The following is a 23,012-nucleotide window of genomic DNA, read 5'->3' on the forward strand; positions in this document are numbered from 1 at the left end:
TCTTCGTCGCAATCGAGTTTTCTGTACAGCCGCTACAGCGTATAATCTAGGCCACTGAAAATAGATCTATCTTTCGGTGGTCTCGGTATAATGCTGTATGAGCCGCGGCCCATGAAACTTGAACCACGGCCCGGGGGCCGGGCAACTATATTATGGTTCGGGACCTTCCCTGAAAAAAGCGGGACGCCATTATCTTAAAAACTAACCATAGAATCTTCTTGAAAATAATCTCAATATGTTTACCATGCCCAAAACAGCAGTATATACTGTAGTCTTGAACTATCCTAACCTAATCCCCCCAAAAAAAACCGAGGCACCCCTCATCTGGCTGAACCATAATACAGCTGGGGATTATGCGGCCCCGTCCCAGGTGGTGGCCTATCCTATATCGTTGCCAGAAGCACGATTATGGCTAACTTTAACCTCAAATGAAATAAAAACTGCTGAGGCTAGAGGGCTGCAGTTTGGAATGTTTGATAGTTGGAGGGTGGATGATCACCATACCAAGACACTGTGCAGCAATTGTAATGAGATTTCCGTGGGGGAGACGGGTAGATCCACCTCAGAAAGATTAACAGAGCACAAAAGATCAGTGCGGTATGCTTCAGAGGGTTTGGGGATTTTCCTACATATCAGGGATAGCGGCCATACCATAAACTGGAGTGGGGCAGAGCTGGTTTTCAAAAGTAGCTGTCCGTACGAAAGGAAGATGCTGGAATCTGCTATCATCCATCAAATCAAGAATATGAACTTGTCAGAAGGACATTGGAAATTGGATGACATCGACCAGCTAATCCTTAGGCCTCTTCCTAAGCAGATATTCAAGAAAATACGACCACCAGACGCATCGCCAGACGTGAGTTAATAAGGCCAAAAACAGTAGGGAATTGCTTAATTGCCATCCTTCCTGGGAAACGGTCACCTGCATACTAATGGAGACTTTCTGCCACACCTACATATGCTTTGTATATATACTCTTGTAAAATATCATCTGTCCATATTTTACCAGTGAACAGGGGAACAGAAGGAAGTGCTTGAAATATATGGTTGCAATGTTCAAAGTGTTTTATGGGCCTTTTTATCTTCATATATATATATATATATATATATATATATATATATATATATATATATATATATATATATATATATATATATATATATATATATATATATATATATATATATATATATATATATATATATAATATATATATATATATATATATATATATATATATATATATATATATATATATATATATATATGAATAGGAAAAACACTATTTAAACGTTGCAACGTTTAAATAGTGTTTTATGGGCCTTCTTATATTCATATTACACTGTGGTATTACAGGAAAAGACATTCATATATATATATATATATATATATATATATATATATATATATATATATATATATATATATATATATATATATATATAAATTCTAATGCGCGTTAGTGCGCATTCATTCATTTATTTATTTACATATAGATATATCTAATTTATTTCTATATACGTTTGTGAGGGTGCCTGTGGATATATTTTCAATAACTGTGTCAAATCCTCCGAATTATTGCTAAAAGTTCAACAATATAAACTACGTTCTGCGTTTTTAGGAATTAAATTTTGAGCATTTATGTGAAGTCTCTCTGAAAAAAAGGAAGACTTTTTCTTCATTGGGAGGAATATAAAAATATTCTTCCCCCAAGCGACATAGCAATTCTTTTCTGAAACAACGTTTGTTGTTGCATATGACATTGTCAGATTTCTGAAAGACCACGTTTACCAACGCGTTTGTCTCGAATATACGTTTCCCATGCATTTATACGTTACCCGGGTGGATGACCTTGTCACTGGCATTACAGATCGATGACATTTCAGCCTCTGGTTGGCGCTGAAACTCGTGTGACTTGCAGAGTGAATGGCAACGCTCCGAAAAACAGAGGACGATAGCACAAGACAATGTCTGACTAAACGCTTCGCCACTTTCTCGCATTTTTCGGTGAAATGGCCGGGATATATAGAAATGTTTTCATCTTTCGCCCTGGATATTTGTTTGCATGTATACTTACAGATCGCATGCCCATTGACACACACAAACGCACCTACACACACACACACACTATATATATATATATATATATATATATATATATATATATATATATATATATATATATATATACATATATTTATATATATATATATATATATATATATATATATATATATATATATATATATATATATATATATATATATATATATATATATATCGAATTTTTATCATATCACCATGACATTTTATATACACAAACGTTAAGTTACAGCTGTCGTTTAATATCAATTCGCTCTTCCTCGGAAATATTGATGAAGGGGAATTATGATTGATAAGTGGTCCGTTATCTGGCAGGTTTGAACAGCGAGTACCAGCGAGTACCAACGCTGGTACTCGCTGTTCGGCAGTTCGAGCTTGCCAGGTGACGGACCACTTAACAGTTATAAATCCCCCTCGGCGTTATTTCCGAGGCAGAGCAAATTGGATATTGACGGCAATTGTAGCTTATCGTGTGTGTGTGTGTGTGTGTGTGTGTGTGTGTAAGATAGATAGATAGATAGATAGATATAAACATTTTCCTTTGAAGGAGGCAGCAACTTGCTATTCCCTGGTTTCTCAGCTAGTTCCTTGGAATGAGGTAGCCAGCCCAACACCCGTTGTTTTGATCCATAGCATATCGTCATCTTTTATTTATATCTGAGTTGATTAGTGGGTAAGTTGGCCGAGAGCGATCTACGGACCTAACAAACGTAAGACTAAAGCTACACATCTCAGATGTTGCACATATCATTTTTTTACGACCAGCTTGGATAGAACTTTTGTGTTATTGCTGAAAATTTAATTACTGATCACGTGTTCTTGGGGAGAAGCAAATTTTGTTTGTGTTTTGCTTGACTAGTGCATATTGTAGAAATGTAAAGCTTATTGTAATACTGTTGTCTAATCAATAAAAGGAAAAAAAAACTATTCCAACGTTTACTTGAATATCAAGTTTACTAAAGTTCTGATTGTAGGATTTTGAGGCATGTTTATTTATATTGTGAACTTGTATTCTGTTACCATCCCTAATTATCAACGCTTCCAAAACTGAAATTACTTTAACAAAATTTGATGCTTAGTAAAAGTGATCAACCTGGTAAGAAAGCTTGTGACTCAGGTTCCACGATATTTTTGTACAGTAAGAGCATAAAATGAAAACATATTGTATCAACACATACGAGAAATTTCTAATGTATCATTCTTGTTGGGTTAACTGTTCAGCGCGTCTTCATCAAGGAATGGATGTATTCTATTACTGACTTTCACATAAGTTCACTTTTTTTTATTGCCTCTCATTATTTTGCTACTATCGAAAACTGTTTTATCAACTCGTTGTTGTCGTTTAGAACATTTATTGCCTCACATTATTTTGCTACTATAGAAACCTGTTTTATCAACTCGTTGTTGTCGTTTTGAACATTATTTTGACACGTGAAACCTGGTGTATTACACGCAATTATCATCTCTTCATAGACTTTGTTTCTAATATGCTTATAAAGGAAACGGTATTAGAGGCAAATCGTTCCTTTGTTGTTGCTACCTTGTTTTAAAAATATCTTTTCGACTGGTTCAGGGTTGTAACCATATAGAATTACTCATAATATTCGTGAAACATAATTTAGTCCTATTAAATTCAAAGGATTTTCTCATTAGTGCGATCACAATTTGTCATAAAAAAGTACCAATATGTAAAATAAAGCTGAGATATAAATCAATTTTTCAATCATAATTTCTTATGTGCATACTCCTTTTGTAACATTTAGCTTCTGAGGATATGAAAGTTGCCAGGATTTTGTATTATCTATGCTTTTTTTTTTTGGTATCACTTTCATTTTTCCGGAGTACTGAACGTATTTTATCCCCCCCCCCGCCTTCCAAAAAAAGGCAGAGAATCTGTCCTATTCTAAATTTTTTCCCCAAGAAAAATAAACCATCTTAATGGAGTGTGATAACTTTCAATAAATACCTCTTTTATGACACCTTTAACCTTCCAGCAAGGGACTGAGGATGAAACCTAGTAAAATAACACTTCCACAGGTTCTAAATTCACATCCAGAAACTGGTATGTAGCGTTATGAAATTGTTTTTAGATTTTACTTTAAATGGAAGGTTTAATGAACTCGCCAGAATGAAAGTCGGACAAAAACGAATTTGTTAACGGAAAAGAACTCGATTTTCATTTGAGCAAACAAAGGGGAAACTTATTCGACTCCAAATTTCATCTGCTATTACTTCTCTTTGGACGGAATGGAACTCTTTTGTCTTTGATGCAGAAACGCTCTTTTTGTAACTGACAGGATTAATAGACATTTCATGAAAAAAGTAAAATGATACTCATAGAGGAAAGCAACTTCTGTTTGCTTGTAATAGAAACGCTCCCTTCGCGCCTCACTTTCCGTCACCCTCTCTCTCTCTCTCTCTCTCTCTCTCTCTCTCTCTCTCTCTCTCTCTCTCTCTCTCTCTAGCAACTTCTGTTTGCTTGTAATGAAACGCTCCCTATGCGTCTCACTTGCTCTCTGTTTCTCTGTCTGTCTGTCTCTCTCTCTCTCTTACACACATCCACACACACGCGCGCGCGCGCACACACACACACACACACAATTAGACTTCTACAGTATTACGCGAATGTTCACGGGGAAGTTTGTTTGTCTGTCTGTCTGTCTCTCGTTTCATAAAACTTCAAAATATAAGGCTTATGGACTACGGCATGAATGATAAAGTTTTGAGTTTTTACTCAAAACGTACGATCTTTGGGTAAAACGATAAAAACTGAAGCTTGATTGGATTTGTTAAATATGTGTGTGTGTGTGTGTGAGAGAGAGAGAGAGAGAGAGAGAGAGAGAGAGAGAGAGAGAGAGAGAGAGAGAAATAAAGAGAGAGAGAGAGAGAGAGAGAGAGAGAGAGAGAGCGAGAGAGAGAGATTCCTTGACAACAGATTTTCTTATGAATTCTGATCTGGTTAGAGAAGGGCCAAGGAGAATTAGTACTGGCTCTATTAAAAAGGTACTTCAGATGTTTTTAGTTTATTCTAAGGCCGGCTGCTTTAGTCTTCCTCTCATATTTTTTTTACATGTATTTAACTTCATGTGATGGAATAGGTCATCCACATGGAGTCTCGCACTGCATAATATATACGAAGTATGCTCATTCTGACAGTCTTGAACTATAATTTGTGTTCAAAAAAGAGTATAAGGAATCATGGAGTGCCCAGAAGGAGAAAATTAACTCAGGATGGATTTTATATTGCTGTGCGAGTTGACACAGTGCTATTCTGATAAGCATCAAATTTTGTGGAACTTCGTCTTTGTAGATTTCTTTAGGTACGGGTGAGGGAAGTCTTGTAATTTTGCATGGTCCTTTAGATGTTAAGAGGACATTTGAAAAATTTTGCGTACCTCTGCATGTTGAGAGAACCTTTAGGTGTAGTGGGAAGTATTTTTGTTATGAGAAGTGTCATGTTTTTCTGGAAATTGTTTGGTTATAGCAAAGTTTAAAAGTTAGTTATTAGTTTTTTTTTTTTTTTTTTTTACTATTTAAGTACTTTTCTATTCCTTTACTGCGTCATCCAGTAGTCATCCTCTTGTCCAGTTTTGTTTTTACCTCCTTTATCACATCCTAACCCTTCCTTTTTCACTTAATCTTCCTTTCCCCCGCTTTTTTTTTCTCCTGTCTGTGAAGTACTATATAAATTAAACTCTGAGTTTGCTGTTGCAGTTATGATGATTATGTTTGTGCTTCTATTGACGTATGAGAACAAAGGGATCGCACATTGTAATCAATTGCATTTTCCCTTAGGATTATTATATTTTGCATTAGTTTTGTTCTACTGATTTATAATATATTGAACCCCGTAGGGGGCAGTGCCGTCAGATGCACTGTAAGCATTACTCAAGGTTCTTTGCAGCGTGCCTTCGACCCTTAGCTGCAACCTCTTATGTTCCTTTTACTGTACCTCTTTTCATATTCCCTTTTTTCCATCTTACTTTCCACCCTCTCCCAACAATTGATTCATAGTGCAACTGCGAGGTTGTCCTCCTCTTACACGTTTCAAACTTTTACTGTCAATTTCCGTTTCAGCGCTGAATGACCTCATTGGTCTCAGTGCTTAGCTTTTGGCCCAAATTCTGTATTCAATTCAGTTCATAATATATTGAATAATTTTCGCTGCAGACTATGACAGCTTGTCTGGAGTCAAGATTATTCAAGGTTAAATGTAAACATCATTTCAACTCATGTTGCATGCATATTCAATGACGTCATGAGAGAGAGAGAGAGAGAGAGAGAGAGAGAGAGAGAGAGAGAGAGAGAGAGAGAGAGATTGATTTATAATGCACAGTCACATTGGTCGTTAGGGAAACAAGTAAAGTTGAGGGATGAATTAATATACTGTAATAAAAATTTGCGTTCACTCTATAACTTATTACATCTATTTCCCCCTTCTTTCAATCATTCCTTTCCATATATAACGTTCTATCTCACGATAGGACATTCCAGCTCCTGTTGCGCGGGTGACATCACACGCTATTCCCCCGTCGATCCCCAGTCACCCATTATGAGAATCTGTTCGTAGAATCCATAGCAAAAGTTTTTGTTAGCGGTGGTACTCCTGGATTTGAGATATCAGTTGGTAGGGCCGGCAAAGAAAGTTCTATGATGTCTGTTTCGCAATTCCGAACACTGCCCGTTATTTCCATTGCTATTAGAAGTTCAGATTTTGCTCGAGACTCGGGTCTATAATGCTTTTCTTTCCGGAATTTATTTCATACGCTTAATTATTTTTTCATAGAGGACCAACTGCTGTAATACGCGCTTGTAATTTTTATGTAAAATTTTGAATGATAAAAATAAAAGAAGAGACGATTACATACGACGAATCGTGGGTTTCCTTGTGGTTATAATGCCACTTTCAAATACTTACTTAATTTTGTTACACTATGGCAGCTGTACTAAAAAAATTGGAAACAACAACCGCATGGCGGCACTTGCAAATTATGTCACCATAGCAGAAAATATTCCCTGTTTCGTCCCTGAGGAACAGGATTGACCAAATAGACTCATCACCCGAGAGAGACCAGGGGATCGATCCCACGATGGGATGGGAAACGCTTGGTCTCCTTTCCTGAAAAATCGGCTATGCCTTTGTTAGCCTAAATAGTAAATCAATAAACCACTGGTAAAATGTCCATGATAGAGCTTAGCCAAGGTGGTGAATGGCACCGGGATAAGTACCCATTCCAAAACGACATACCGGAAGCCGGGCACTGAATGTCTCTGTAGACACCCCTTCCAAGTGCAAAAGGTATATTGCTTATACACAGCACTAATATATATATATATATATATATATATATATATATATATATATATATATATATATATATATATATATATATATATATATATATATATATATATATATATATATATATATATATATATATATATATATATATATATATATATATATATATATATATATATATATATATATATATATATATGTGTGTGTGTGTGTGTGTGTGTGTGTGTGTGTGTATGCACATGTACATGTTCATGTATATTTATGTATGTATGATGTATGTATGTATGCATGTATGTATATGTATCAATTAGAAGGACACAAAGACTGTTAAAAACATTCATTTATTCCTTAAGTTTAGTAATGTCTTCATAACATTTTCGAGGGCTGTAAAAAATAAATAATATAAATTACAAAAAGCTACAAATTTAAAAATAAAATTTCACCATGATTACAAATTTAAAACATTAAAAGGAACAATTAAAAAGGACAACTTTAAAATAAGTAAAACATCACAAAATCCCTACGAAGTATCTTAACAAATTTAAAAATACAGAAGATAAGCGAGCTGAACCAACATTTTAAATTTGTAGCTTTTTTTGTAATTAATATTATTTATTTTGTACAGCCCTCGAAAATGTAACGAAGACATTACGAAACGTTGGGAATAAATGCCCGTATTTAGCAACAAGTCTTTGTGTCATCCTGAGTGATGTGTATCTGGGTGTGGCCACCGCTGTTTGGGTGTAGACTGGGCCTCCCCTGCTGGATCGTGCCTATACCCCTGCAGTGGAACTCCGAAGCTTCTTCTAGGCATTTCTGTTTCTGCTGAGGGTTAGATCGAAAGGATTTGATCATTTTCACCACCTCATCAGGCAACGCTATGGTGCTGACTTACTGTCATAATGCAGGATTTTAGAAAGACATGACCATAAACTGAAAAAAAAGGAAAACTTGATCTGGAGTTTTTCTAGCATTGTTCTTTAAATAGCATTGTACCAAATTTTGTGAAGTTTAAATTTTATAAATCGACTCTTTATTCTTCACAGCTTTACTCAAGCTACAAGGAGATTACTGCATATTGAAATAACTAGTAAACAAAGGTTTTGCTAAATATTTAAGTGTAGCTAACAGGTGCCGATCAGTTGTTGTGTCCAGTCTCTCTCTTATAGATAGCATTATTTTTAAGACACTTTTTTAGCAAAAAATACAGGATTTTATTGATAATGTACAACTACGTCATAAGAAGGAACTTGAAAATTTAGGCCTTTTCATTCCGAAAATTCACACTAAACGTACCTCTGTTTTTTTCTTCTATGTGTTATCTAAAAGGGAGAATTTCTCCTTTATCTGGGTTTGTATTTCTGTCTAACTTTAAACCTAACTATTACAAGTTTTTCTTTTTTTTTTTTGAGTTAGAATCTATTTTTCACAGACTTAAATCGCTGCCTTTTGATGTCCATTTTGGTGATCTCCAAAACCGCTTATTTGTCCTTTCACATCACACTGTCAGAAAACTAAACCCAATGGACCCCATTTTTCTTAAAGACTGATTTTGAAACTCTAAAGGAACTGTCACAGAAAGAAGGCCTCATAATCACGAAACCAGATAAAGGTGAGGGAGTAGTTCTGTTGAATAAACTAGACTATATAGTACGAAGATGGAAATCATTCTTAATGATTCTTCCAAATTTCAGATGATTGGCTCTCCCGATTATTCCAGCATTTTTAAAACGGAAGATAAAATTAACCGTTACTTGAGAACTCTGAAAAGTGAAGATGATATTAGTAATGGCACTTACCAAGAACTGTTGTTACAGTCTCGTCTTATAGTATCCTCTATGGGCTACTAAAGATTCATGAACAAGGTATTCCTTTTCGACCTGACCTATCCTCGCATCATAAAACGCACCCAATTACAAATTGACAAAATTTCAGGCTCCCTTACTCGAACCATTAACTAGCAACAATTTTACTTTAAAAAACTCCAGTCAGTTTAAAAAAAAATTATTGCAGGATTCAGACCTTTTCATGACCAGCTTAGATGTGGAATCCTTATTTACTGATGTACCTGTGGAGGACACTATTAATATCATTTCAAAAAGTTTTTTCCTGAATCCGACTCAGTTTTTAGTGGTTTTAACCTAACGTTTATTAAAACTCTTTTAAACTTGGTTTTGCTGGACGCAGCCTTTATTTTTAAAGGTATGTTAATACAAGCAGGTTGATGGCATGGCAATGTGAAGTCCTCTCAGCCCAGCTTTTTCCAACATTTTTATGTGCTCCCTGGAGGAGCACTTCTTAGATGACTGTCCTTTAGCCTGCCGTCCCCTTTTTTATGTAAGGTATGTTGATGGTACCTTTGCTCTTTTTAGACATAATTATGAAGCTGATTCCTTTCCTGAGTTTCTAAATATACAACATTTTGATGTTAAGTTTACCCTGGAAAAAGAAAATGAGAATCGGCTTTCTTTTTTAGACGTCCTTGTTCTCAGACAAAATAATATTTTTAACACCCCTATTTTAGAAAAAGAACTTTTACGGGTTTTAAGGTCGAATTTTTTTCGTTTTTGTTCTTTTAACTTTTAGAATTAATTCTGTTTTCACTTGCCTCCACAAGGCTCTAATGCTAACTTCTAATTGTCTACTATTCCGAGAGGAGGTCGTCCTTTTATGTAAATACTTTAAAGATAACTGGTAAAGATAACTGCTTCCCTTCTGAACTAGTCGTTAAGATACTTCACGCTTTTAAACAAGTACAGTACTTCTCTCTCAAGCCTACAATTTATACTTTTCCTAAACTAAATTTTTATGCTAAATTTCCGTTTTTATTGGATGATACTTTTAGAAAACACTTTTCTCAACACGTCCAAAATAAGTTCGGAGCCATTAAGTTCCATCTAATACCTATTGTTCTTACCATCAGTTCTTTATTTAATTACAAACATCATTTATGCCCTTATATGACCTCCGGGTGTGTGGGGGAGCCATGGTGACTGGATAGCCGATTGGATACTATTACTTTGACCCTACTTCAAACAAGTTGCGTAACTAAAGGGGGGGGGAGAGCTGTCCGCCTCGGGCGACACTGTTCGGTGGGGGGCGGCACTCTGGCATCTTTTGATCAGGTCTGGTCTGGCATAATTCTAGATTTTCTAGCATATTTCGTCTGATCGGAACACTGAGCAGCCATTTAACGACTCACTCTGCTCTTGGGTAGTAAGCGATTTTTGAAATAAAAATAAATTATTGAGATGTTGAGGCTTAAAATGTGCGTTTAATTTTCACCACATTAGTACTTTCTAGCACGGGAATGGGGTGGCACTTCCAGAGTCCCGCTCTGGTGCCACTAACGCTGGTTACGCCATTTCTTCAAACCCGAAAGAGTTATGGGTTCGGATGCTTACACATATTTGCAACAGATAGAGGAAGCTGAAAAGAGGGCCTTTAGCGCCTAATTCAAACCCAACGATTTGTGGAAGGCTTTATTCATATGGAATGCCCCCTAAAGAGTAGGTTTCTGTACCTCAGTGTAATTTAAATTCCTGGAACAAGCATCAAGAAAAATCTAGGTCATCATAAAACGACCGCCTAACAGAAAATAACAAATGTGGGTTGTTACCTGAACGGTCACGTCAAGTACCCCGATACCTGCAAGAACATTGTTGTCGTTGCTTATGTGAGAAGTGAGACTACGTTGTGTAGCACTTAAAGGAGATGCACAGATTTTGGATCTTATAAGACAGCTCTGCAAGTATATCAGCTCACTGATTGCGACACCCAGAACTATAGGGAACGATATCAACCTGTATGACATATGTAGTTCCTCACTGGGCGAGTCGGTGTCGTCGTCGGCTTGCACTCTTCTGGGCCCCCGTTCGATTCTCCGACCGGCCAATGAAGAATGAGAGGAATTTATTTCTGGTGATAGAAATTCATTTCTCGTTGCAATGTGGTTTGGATTCCACAATAAGCTGTAGGTCCCGTTGCTAGGTAACCATTTGGTTCTTAGCCACGTAAAATAAGTCTAATCCTTCGGGCCAGCCCTAGGAGAGCTGTTAATCAGCTCAGTGGTCTGGTTAAACTAAGATATACTTAACTGTGTATGACATATGGCCCGATACACCATTACCAGGAAGAAGCTAAGACTTGCACAATCCACTCGTAGAGACGCGGGAGAGTTGGTCATCGCGATATAGAAATTTAAATTTTTCAAAGAGGATATGCCAAGCCTTCTGCCAATGCTACTTGGACTTAACGCAATACTGTGTGAAAGCCACGACCGATGGCCTGCTCAAGAGGCACGACTGAAAAACCCCAGTAGTGCACAGGTAATCCTGCAACAACAGACCACTCACTAACTGAGGAGGCCGTAAGTAACTACCAATATCGGCTTACTTTCAATGTACAACGGAATACGAACTTCATCTTCCCTTCTTTCAAGAAAATTTTAAGACGCCAGAATCGATACCCAAAGGAACTCGTCAGAAGAGGCAGGAGTATCGGGAGAAACAGACCTGAATATAAGAACGGCAACCGTTCCTTACCCCCTTGGCCCCCGACATCCAGCCCTGAAAGTGCCTCGAGGGAACCATAGAACCGAGGCTTAGTGCAGTACATGGGCCTTACTACCCAGAACACCGACAAGGTACTAAAAATTGCTAGCTAATAGAAATTCGTTATTCCCATGGCGACAGTATGCGCCGTTGTGCTAGTTTATATCAGTGCTTTAATATTCCCAGACTGTAATGAAACATGTAGCCTACCTTTCACACTGTACCTTTAGTCTTGAAGGTATCGCAACTAGGCAAAGACGAAAAAATTCCATTGAATTTAATAAAAATTGCTTCAACGTAACAATATACCCATACAGCACATGAGTGCACACATAATATATATATATATATATATATATATATATATATATATATATATATATATATATATATATATATATATATATATATATATATATGTGTATGTGTGTGTATAATATATATGTGTTACATATGTGTGTGTGTGTATAATTTGTGTGTGAATGGGTTTGTTTGTGACTGTGTATGTATGTGTAACAATGTATAAAGACTGGAACGAATAGGAAATTTCTATTGTACTGGGATTCTCGTTTCAAACCTTGATAATAATATCATCTACATTTCTATTTCAGATTCTCCATATTCCTTCCCTGCAAGTTTCTATTTTTCCTCTTTTACGAACATTTCTCGGCGGAATCGTACATGACAGCTTGGTCGATCCCCAGTCACCCATTATGAGAGCCTGCCCTTAGCATCCATAGCAAAAGTTTTGTCAGAGGCAGTTCTCCTACGTTGGAGAAATTTACCGATCGAACAGATGGAGAAAGTTACTGAGTTCTGGTTGCGTAATTCGTAGTATCAGTTAATTATTTCTGCTTTTTTTTATCATAGGTTTTATTATTTTTTTCATTTTTATATATATATTTTTTTATGGTGGTTCCCATAGTTTAGATGTAAAAGCAGAACGAGCATTGAGAAAAATGAACTCTGTTATTTCACACGTTGGAATTTCAAATGAAGATAACGACACCGGGTTTAGATAATTTTTCTTGTCTGTAAATTCCGTATTCATCTGCAGACAGGCATCTTCAGAATAAAGCCAGATCATGCTTTTTTCTTCCATTTAATTAATATAATTTACTGTCGACTTCTGTTCCTTAACCTGGTCGCGATATCTTCTGTACTCAATAGATATGGTGACAAAGTTTGCATTTATGTTACTGGCGATTTTTTATTGGGAGTCGAGCCTAATACTTTATTTGGTCTTCCATCTCATACCTCTAAGTTACTGTGTTTAGGGAAAGGAGATAAGGGTGTTTCAGTGGTTCACAATCCTTGTCGTGGGCTTTGGGCTAAGCTAGCAATCTAATATTGCGGTCGTGTTAGCGGATATTTCCCAAGGACGGGCAAATCACCCTCCTAGTCCTTGTGGGCATTTTGCAATCTACTGGTAGGGTGGAGACTCGAGTTGGCCATTTGCTGAATACTATGTACTGGATTTTCTAATGCCTTTGCTAGTTTCAGTTTTTAAAAATAGAACTCCCTGTAGATTATCTCAGTGGCCTTTATTATAAACGCCCCCCCCCAAAAAAAAAAAAAATGTTGGCAAATATTACTTCGGGTGCAAAAAGTCTACGAAAGTCTTTGTAGGGATGCTGTGTCCAGTATATCAGTGGACATATTACAACAGTCGACTCTCGAACATCTGTGTGGTGAGCAGCGTTCTTCCTCATACCCAGGAAGCTAATTAGATTCGAGTGGCATTAGATTTGTAAGGATACTTGGATGAAGGGGCCAAGGGTGTGACTAATGGGCTATTACCCCTTTCACAGACTTAACTTTTCTTTATAATGGATGCCATATTTAGTTCTGCAGCTAGTAATGATGCTGGTTCTTGTAGGCATGGAAGTCTTTGATGAAGACTATCCCGAAGTGATCCAACATCTTCCTGTCTCGTAAGTAAGCCATCTTCCTACCCCATAAGAAAACTTCTTGGGCACGTGAATGCTGGTGCTATGGCTTTACCCACCCTTAGGATCTCATTTTCAAATATACATATCAGAAGTAGTGGAGAGAGCCAAGGATATATGCTCTATAAATCAAGACAATTGTTTGAAATAGAGGCCAGCCAGCAAGTATACCATCATCTTAAAGGATGTCTTGTAAATTAACACGAGCTGAGACCCAACCATCGAACATATAAGGAAGTTTCCCGTTCTAGGATGTCAGCCTGTGAAAGATGTAGGACTGAATTGTCATGACAATCTACTAGAAAACTACCAGACACATTCTGTTGTTACTCCCATCATCAAGAGAGCAATGACCTTGAATAGTGTATTTGAGGACATTCAAGCAATTTTCATTGGCGTAAGACAGCTGCTCACAGAAATACACAGTGGCCATATCAGTACAACGGAACAGGGCGAAGAATTAGCAATTTTTGGCAGCAAACACTTTATTGAAGAAAAAGGCTTATCGCGAAAAACATAACACACACACACACACACACACACACACACACACACACACACACACACACACACACATATATATATATATATATATATATATATATATATATATATATATATATATATATATATAATGTGTGTGTGTGTGTGTGTACTAATAACTCACGCAAAAATAGACACGTGTTTAGGAATTCGTTGAACATGTTTGCACGGCACACACATCTGTAAATAGCTCCGTATGGTCTAAGAGCGGCTTTAATTGGATAGACTGCACTGACCAAAAGTTGATAAAGACCAAAATGTAGAATGAGTCTATATTCAGTCTCTATATGTGTAACATTCATACGTATTAGGATGAAATCAGAATAGTAAGAGGATTAATACACAATTTTTTCCTTCCATAATTGTCTGATTTAAGTTTGTTCTTAATAAATAATTTTTAAAAAATCAGAAACGAAGTCATTGCTCCTTTAACAAGGTTTACAAGTAATCGCAATATGTAAACAGTAATTGAATTTTCATTAAGTATGAAGTCTTGTGCCCTTTTTCGCAAATTCTTGAAACTGTTCTTACTTTTTTGTTGAAATTGCTATTGATTCAAGAATTAGCATAACATTATCATATTACAATTTATTTTCACGAACTGAAAGCCTTTCTCAATCCTTGTATATGTGATAGAAATATGATTTAAACGAAACATTTCTCCGTGAAGTTTAATTATTAGTTCTGTTTTAATGCGATATTCTTCATATGATGTCGTCCATTCATATCGAAAAACTAAATAATTTGCAACAAGGTTAACTGCAATTTCTTTCAGTATCTTGCGATAATTCCTTTAAAGCGTGTACTCAAGATAAAAAGGTTTCACATTGCAAATGGCATTATTAAAATTTGTACAAATGAGTATTATTATAGAACAGGCTAATATGACCTACTACCAACCAGTTATGCATAATAGATTCTCTGACTCCATCAAGAGAAGCAAAAACGTGTACATGGAAACATTAGTTGTAACATACCAGCACCCTTTCTTTTTATGGGCTACTTATTTTTCGCCTCATGTAGTTAACTGATGCTTTTAAATGTCCGTACTTCTATTTTAGTGGATATTTTCCGAGGAAAAGAGAAAAATAGGTAACTTCATTTCTCAAAGAGTTCTTTCAGCTGCACGACATCTTTCAGTTACTTTATTAAAGAAATATAATACGATTTTATGAGTAAGTATATTCATAAAGCATTTTACCAAATTGGCTGCGGCCATTCCTGAAGATGTTGTATTTCTTTGGAAATTTATGACAATATAAAGTTTCTCTATAAAGTTACTCATACATTTGATAGAATATTCTCTTTTTATTTAGATTGTACAAATAAAAAAAAACAAGTTTTACTGCAGCACTGTAAAAAAAATATTCTTCAGATTCAAACTCCTCTTTAGTTGGTGAAACGATTCAAACCAGTTTTTTCGTAAGTTTTCCTTTCATATCTAGGACAGTCTTTTCCTGTTTTTAATTTCCTCGGGTTGTTTAGCAAATTATTTCCACTTTAGCTTGAACTCTCTAAGACTTTCTGTAGATGGCATTAAAGTTTCGTCTAAATCATTTTATATAACATTCATAGATTTCTAAGCTTGACTTCTTCGTATTTGAGAAGCGTATTTTTGGTTTAATATTTCATTCAGAATTCATTTAATATTTTTAAGGTTTAAAGACCCTCCACTCACATTTACCCCTTTTTCCTTCAAGATAGTTTTCCCAATGGAACTTACGTCCGGTTGATGAGTATCTAAAAATGAGATAAATCACACAGACACTGCTGGAAAATAAATGCGTCAGACAAAGTGCAGAATAATAAGAGCAGACGTTGATAACCTTTGAAGTGGCAGCGCTATGTGGTGCAATAAATGAGCCGCTATGACGAAGGCTAATACTTCAAAGACTGATATCACTTCCGTTATATAATTGACATTAAGAGTCTGAATTACTTTTAAATGCCAATGTGATTCAAAGTTGGAGACTGTGAGACGAAGGCATCAAAATTACCTCTAATAATAGGGGATTGGCATTTACGGAATTGACTTTTGGGACGTAAGTAACAGAATCTTTTTCAGTTTGGATTTTTCACCGAATTCGAGGAAATATCAAGAGGATCGGAGGCAGGTAAATATATCGAGAACGCGTCACATCTTCTTAAAGGTCAAAATTATTTGCTAGACGAAGGAAGAGGATGAAATACAGAAAATTTTCCGACATTATTACAGTCCAAGAGGCGAGTGTCACGTGATATTTGAAGGTCCTTTAAATCATTCTACTTGCTTGAAAATTGCGGTCTCTCCATTAGTACTACTGGTTTTCTGTTTTATGTAAAAGAAAACTATTGAGATGGCTTCGTCTGTCTGTCCGCACTTTTTCTGTCCGCCCTCAGATCTTACAAACTACTGAGGCTAGAGGGCTGCAAATTGGTATGTTGATCATCCACCCTCCAGTCATCAAACATACCAAATTGCAGCCCTCTAGCATCAGTAGTTTTTATTTTAAGGTTAAAGTTAGCCACGATCGTGCGTCTGGCAACGCTGTAGGACAGACCACCACCGGACCGCGGCTGAAAGTTTCATGGGCCCCGGGCTCATACAGCATTATACGCTGTACAGACAACTCGATTGCGCCGAAGAAACTTCGGTGCATTTTTTACCTGTTAATTTTATTGTTCCTGAAAACATTTTATTTAAATTTCTTCATCCTCCTCCTGGTCACCGTCAGTATCACCCATATTTAATTTGTGAGGCTCTTACATACAGGCAATTATTTTGTAAAAACAAGTCCTATTTAATTTGTCAGCAAAAACATATAGGTTTCTTTGAGTAAACTTTTCCTGAAACTGTAGCTGGTTTTTGTAAATAAAAGTGTGTTAACTTTTTAATATCTATCCGAGTTTTTACTTCTTAACTCTTGGGTATTTTGTTGTTTAGTCTGAGAACCGTGCGCCAAAAAACCCTTCTTATGTTTGATTCCTTTGGCTCCATTAGTCTATATTCATCATAGTTTCTACTTTAGGTACATATAATCTTACTGTATGAATGGAAACTGGCGTAAATTCATCAGTGTCAAACTCTACTGAAATATAGGTCAAAACACAATTGGTGCTCTATTAATTTAATTGGTAGCCAAGGCCTTCCCTTATAGCTTAAAATGTTGCACTGATGTATGAGCAGTGACAGTAGTCTCATTACGAGATAATATTTATACAAACATATATATTATATATATAATAATATATATGTATATATATATATATATATATATATATATATATATATATATATATATATATATATATATATAAATAAGCATGTATAAAAAAATATTTTCAATGTAGCTATAAGTAGATAGTTCATTAAGTGCACCATTCTTTGAAATGACATTGCCCAATATTACGGCACTAATTTCTCGATAATTTTACTCCTGAGTACATGCAATCTGTTTGCATTATGTAGATCTCAAGTACGGTTTCTTCTAAAAGTTATCAATAATTATTCAAATCGGTTCTTGTTTATCTTCAGTCTTTTCTCGTAAATCCAATTTTTAGTGTACTTCATTCAGTTAATCATTATTTTTGACAAGATACTTTCAACCTCATCTCTAGCATCATTAAATTAGTAATATTTTGCAAATAAATATGCCGTTTACGATACTATTTTAATTATATTCTATAATAATTTTACAGCATGGAAAATAAAAAAAAAACATTAGATTCTGCGATGACTCTTGGTACTCTCCCTGATAAAGATTTTAAGAGCAGAATTCTAATATCCAGTCTACATCTTGGATAGTCTACCAGTCAATCAATAATTGCATTTTGCGATAACCACTTCAAAAGTTTTACAAATTGAGGAACTCCAAAGCTAAATGACAATAACATCTACGTTCCTAATCACTTGTCAACTACTACTACATTCAAGGCTGTACTAGAATCGAATAACATTTAAGTTGCACATTTACTTTTGCACATTCATCAAAGAAAATATTACTTTCTTTACAGTGGTTTTCATTAGAGCCTGACTGTGTATAAAATGATACATTGCACTGGAAAGATATCCAACAAATTGCTGTTTTAATCTTGTTTCAATAATATTTTCCTTTTCATAAACCAGTACTTATTTGACATTGGTTGAAACGATCCAGGAGAATGATTAACTTCTTTACTCCAAAAGGTCAGCTTTACATAATTATAGAGTCACGTTATCAATTGTTTTTTTCTCATTTAGTGTAACAACTGCCGCAGTAAAATGGGTCCACATCACATGTTTTTCATTATTCTGTAAGAGATTCCGGTAGAGTTTGTGTGCGTGTATGTGTGTGTGTGTGTGTGTGTTCACTAGGCTTTAAATCTATAATTACTTTATAAGAAATCTATTCCTTATGCTTACATTCTTTGAGGCTAATCTTAATTTTTTTCCTTATTGTCATGAATTGGGATCAGATCACTTATAGAAATAAGATCCTTATCCGCTGGTCGGAAGACAGTGGAAACAAATATCTCTGTTTTCTGTCTGTACTCCAGGGTTATAACAACTCACCAACACAGCGCAGCGAATTTTTAACATGTGACTTCGAAATCTGACATGCGCACAGTGCATACAACTGTGTACAGCATATTAAAGCAATGCTAGTAAGTGTGGTTTGGAAGAAAAGATGTTTGATGTTTTTTAATACGCTTTATTCAATTCAGTTACTTCTATGAAAATTCCTGCTTTTTTTTTTGTAAATCTTCGGTATTTTTATATTCACTATTGATATTTTGATAAAATTCCTTTAACAAAATAAGGGTGGCAGTTAGAACATACTTGGGGAGCTTGCGGTCTTATCATTAGGTTATACAATATTGTAAAATATAATTTCATGACCTCATGAAAGCTAGGCCGGAAACTCCTAGGGTTAGGTCTAAAACCTTCTATCTTTTTCTCATTCACTTCTTAATAATGTCTTGGAGGGTTCCAGGCTATTATTTTTCTTTTTTATCTGATTCTTATCATGCCTCTAAACATTTTCATCGTCTTGGATACATAAAGAAAGGCTTCTTATTCTGTACTGATGATACAAAAATTCGAAGGGAAGTTATGTATCATCTTATGGTAAGAGAGGGAAATTTGTGATGATCAACCTTTTGGACGCAATATTTAGCGTGTCAGTAATACGTCACATGTGTGTACCCTCACACGACTACACTTTATTTATTGAATTAATTTATTTATCTGTTTATTTATCTATTTATATATTGATTTTTTGCTCAAAACACTCACTTCACACCTGACCATCGTCATACAAACACCCTCTATTTCCTGAACCCGCACGCATCCTTAATTTCCCTAAACCAGTGGTTTTCAACCTTTTTGTGCCCATGGCCCATTTTTGGCATCCCTAAATATTCATGGCCCACTGCCCTTCAAAATTGTGTAATGATGATAACAAAATTATTATAAAGCATTTTCAGAACACTTTATTAGTTTTACGTTTTTATTCATGGAATTATTTTTTATAACACTTTATTAGTTATACATTTGCATTTATCAAAGAAAGCGCTGGCCTGCATTTACTGTAAGTGATTTTCCATTTTTTTAAATACTATTTTGAAGATGTCCCTGGTATGGCCCCACTCAGAACTGCCCATGCACCACTGCCCTAAACCCATGCAAGTTTCCTATTTCCCGCCCCAGACACCTGTCCCATTTCCCACACGTCTCCATTTTCCCGCCAACATCAGTACCTTCATCAGTATCCATGGCGACAATTGTCGTTTGGAGAGCTGTGTGCGCGTGCGTGCACAAGCAGACAGGTTAAAATTCTATATCCAAAGGATCTGAATGATTAACAAACGTCCAGCGGTCTACAATAACCTGTTACAACATTTTTAAAAGGACAACAATATAAGGACCTTACTTCATGCAAAACCGTTGCTTAGGCAGTAGGCCCAGATTTGGTTTCATACGCAAAGCCAGCTTATATTCCTGCTAAGAAACAAGAAGGTAAAGAGACAAAAACGAACTGACGACTTAATATTTATGGATAAGAAGAGATCGTGGTAGATATGAGATTGCAATACATGGTAGTCCTATGATGAGGAAGAGTGCTGCGACGGTGGGTGGTGGGAGTCGGTGTTGATATGGGAAACGTGGTAAGTGGGAAATGAAGCAGGTGTGAGGGCGTAAGATTTGATATTTTCTGTAGCTTTGTGGATATGAAGGATGTGTGCAGTTATATGTTATGTCTGACGTCAATTGAATGGTTTGCAAAAAAAAAAAAAAAAAAGTTAATGAAGTAGCCGTGTGAGGGTCTACGCAAAGTTGACAGTTTACTCATTCTCTGTACATTGCGTCAGAAAGCTTGACGGTCACAACCACCTTATAAAGTTCCTCATTGGAGGGTGGGTACCGTTCTCAGCTAGCATCCTGCTGGCCCGCGTTCGATTCTCCGACCGGCCAATGAAGAATTAGGGGAATTTATTTCTTGTGATAGAAATTCATTTCTCGGTGTAATGTGGTTCGGATTCCACAATAAGCTGCTGTTAATCAGCTCAGTGGTCTGGTTAAACTAAGGTATACTTCACAACCACCTTATATATAGTGGAGTTCACAGTGACTTTTTACAAGACACGGCATCATAATGATATAATAAAGATATTCGAAATGCATTGTAAAAACACTAATTTAAATAGTCAGGTTGAACAGATGAGTATTTTCTTTATTGTGTCACAGTATTGTTACAATAAACTGCAAAATTCGGGTAGCCCTAGCTTCTTGCACAGGGTACGGAATATGGTATTTACAATTGTCAAACACTTTGCTTTGCGATGCAGTGTAACCCGAGAGGTCTTTGAATAAACAGTCAGATATCGTGCACACCAAATAAACTTTGTAAGTGCCTGTTCTTGAAAATGAAATTCTTAACTCTACTTGCTTTGGATTATGGTTTATTTGGTATGAAAATTACCCCAACGCCCAGTCGTTGTTAGTAGCCTATGGGCTGGAGATAAGTTTTGACAGATTTTCGATCTTCGAATGCTAGGTTGTTAGAGCTCCTGAACGATCGGTTACCCGAGAGACCCTTTTTTTTTTGTCAGTTTTAAAAGTCGACCAATCTGCACAACCTGTATTGCTGTTAACGGGCTTTTCTTCGTTTTCACTGCATTGCATTAACAGACCGTAAAAACCGGTTGGTGGTAGGAACTGATAATATCATTGATAGCATATTCTGTTTAGCTTCATTTACTGTAAATTAATCCCATCTTACAAAATCTTTAGCTTCTGATATCCAATAGTTAGTTTCGTGACTCTTTTCAGTAAGATATAAGTTAAAGCTCATATTTTTTTTTTTTTGTATTTTGAAGATTAGCCTTCAATTAATTAATTTCGAAACCTAGGGAAAGGGTTGAATGTCCTTTATTTTTGCAATCGTAGTAAAACGAAATTTTTAAGTATTTCTCTCATTTTCTAATATGTGAAATTATAAAAGTCATGATCTTTAAAGTTAATGACTGAGACCGTACCAAGGTTTCTATTAAAAGTAAAACACCATCTCTTGATTTGAATGGAAGTCTTCAATTAAATTATAAAATGCAAGATATCTAAATAATTACTCATATTTAGGTGAGAAGTAACTCATCTCAGACTAGATCAAAGATCTAACAGGAGTTTTGTAATCTTTTCAGGCGTAAATTGTTGATAATTACAAGACCGATGCAAATAAAATATTCTAGACACAAGTACTCACATTAATTTCTTGGCTTCAATAGTTCCGTTACAGTTCTTAACAACCAAGTAATTACCACAAGCATATCTGAAGCACAACACATCTTCCATGAGTCCCAGGAAGCGCGCTAAAGCGTCAGCCTCTTCGTGATCAGCAATCGCGCTGGAGAAGATCTCGTTGTCGTTGTAATGGTGGCGATCGTCGTAGCCTAAGAGATGCTGCACCTTCTCTTGCGTCATCTCTTCCGTCTTGGGGATCGTCGACAAAATGAAAAACCTCCATCGTCTATAGCGATTTACGATGGCGATGTCTACTGACATCTTCATGCCAAGCTTATAAAACTGCTTTAAAAGTTCCTTTGCTCCCTGCGGAGTGACCGAACTCCTCGTGAGGTGAACGCCAGAGTAATTTTTCCTTATGGTGCTCAGAAACCTACAAATAAAAGGGATGTCCTCGTCACGGGTCTCTTTAAAGCAGACGTCCATCAAACCTGTGTTTATTTGGGGGAGCTCGAGGTCCTCCAGTTGAGAGAGGGGGAGGTCAAAGTCTGCCTCGAGCCACAGCAGACAAGGTAGGTGTTGAGGGCAATCGAACAGTGCCTTGACGCTTTCAAGATCTGTTAGACGTGCTCGCAAGCAAACTAAGTTGCGAGTCATGTCCTTTTGTCCCAGGCTAAGAATGGTATCGCTTTTCAGGCAGCCAATAATATCCTCTACTGCAGCTTTTCCTTCCTGCAAAATCTTGATATATTCGTCTGTTGTAAAGGGGCTCTCCCATTCGAGATGATTCGACTCTAATAAGCACATTGATATTGTATTCCTAGAGAGTAGATTGACAACCCCTTCTAGATCAGGAGCTTCC

General features: G+C 36.2%; 1 protein-coding gene across 1 annotated transcript in view; it reads right to left on the reverse strand.

Moving 5' to 3' along the window:
- Positions 1 to 21,980: 21,980 nt before the first annotated feature.
- Positions 21,981 to 23,012, reverse strand: part of LOC136830601 (uncharacterized) — an 11,415-nt gene continuing 10,383 nt past the window's right edge. Inside the window, exon 4 of the mRNA XM_067090152.1 lies at positions 21,981 to 23,012. This exon is cut by the window's right edge and continues 1,160 nt beyond it. Coding sequence (XP_066946253.1) covers positions 22,169 to 23,012 — 844 coding nt within the window. The 3' untranslated portion in view covers positions 21,981 to 22,168.

Source organism: Macrobrachium rosenbergii, chromosome 4 (genome assembly GCF_040412425.1).
Source record: "Macrobrachium rosenbergii isolate ZJJX-2024 chromosome 4, ASM4041242v1, whole genome shotgun sequence".
Classification (NCBI taxonomy): domain Eukaryota; kingdom Metazoa; phylum Arthropoda; class Malacostraca; order Decapoda; family Palaemonidae; genus Macrobrachium; species Macrobrachium rosenbergii.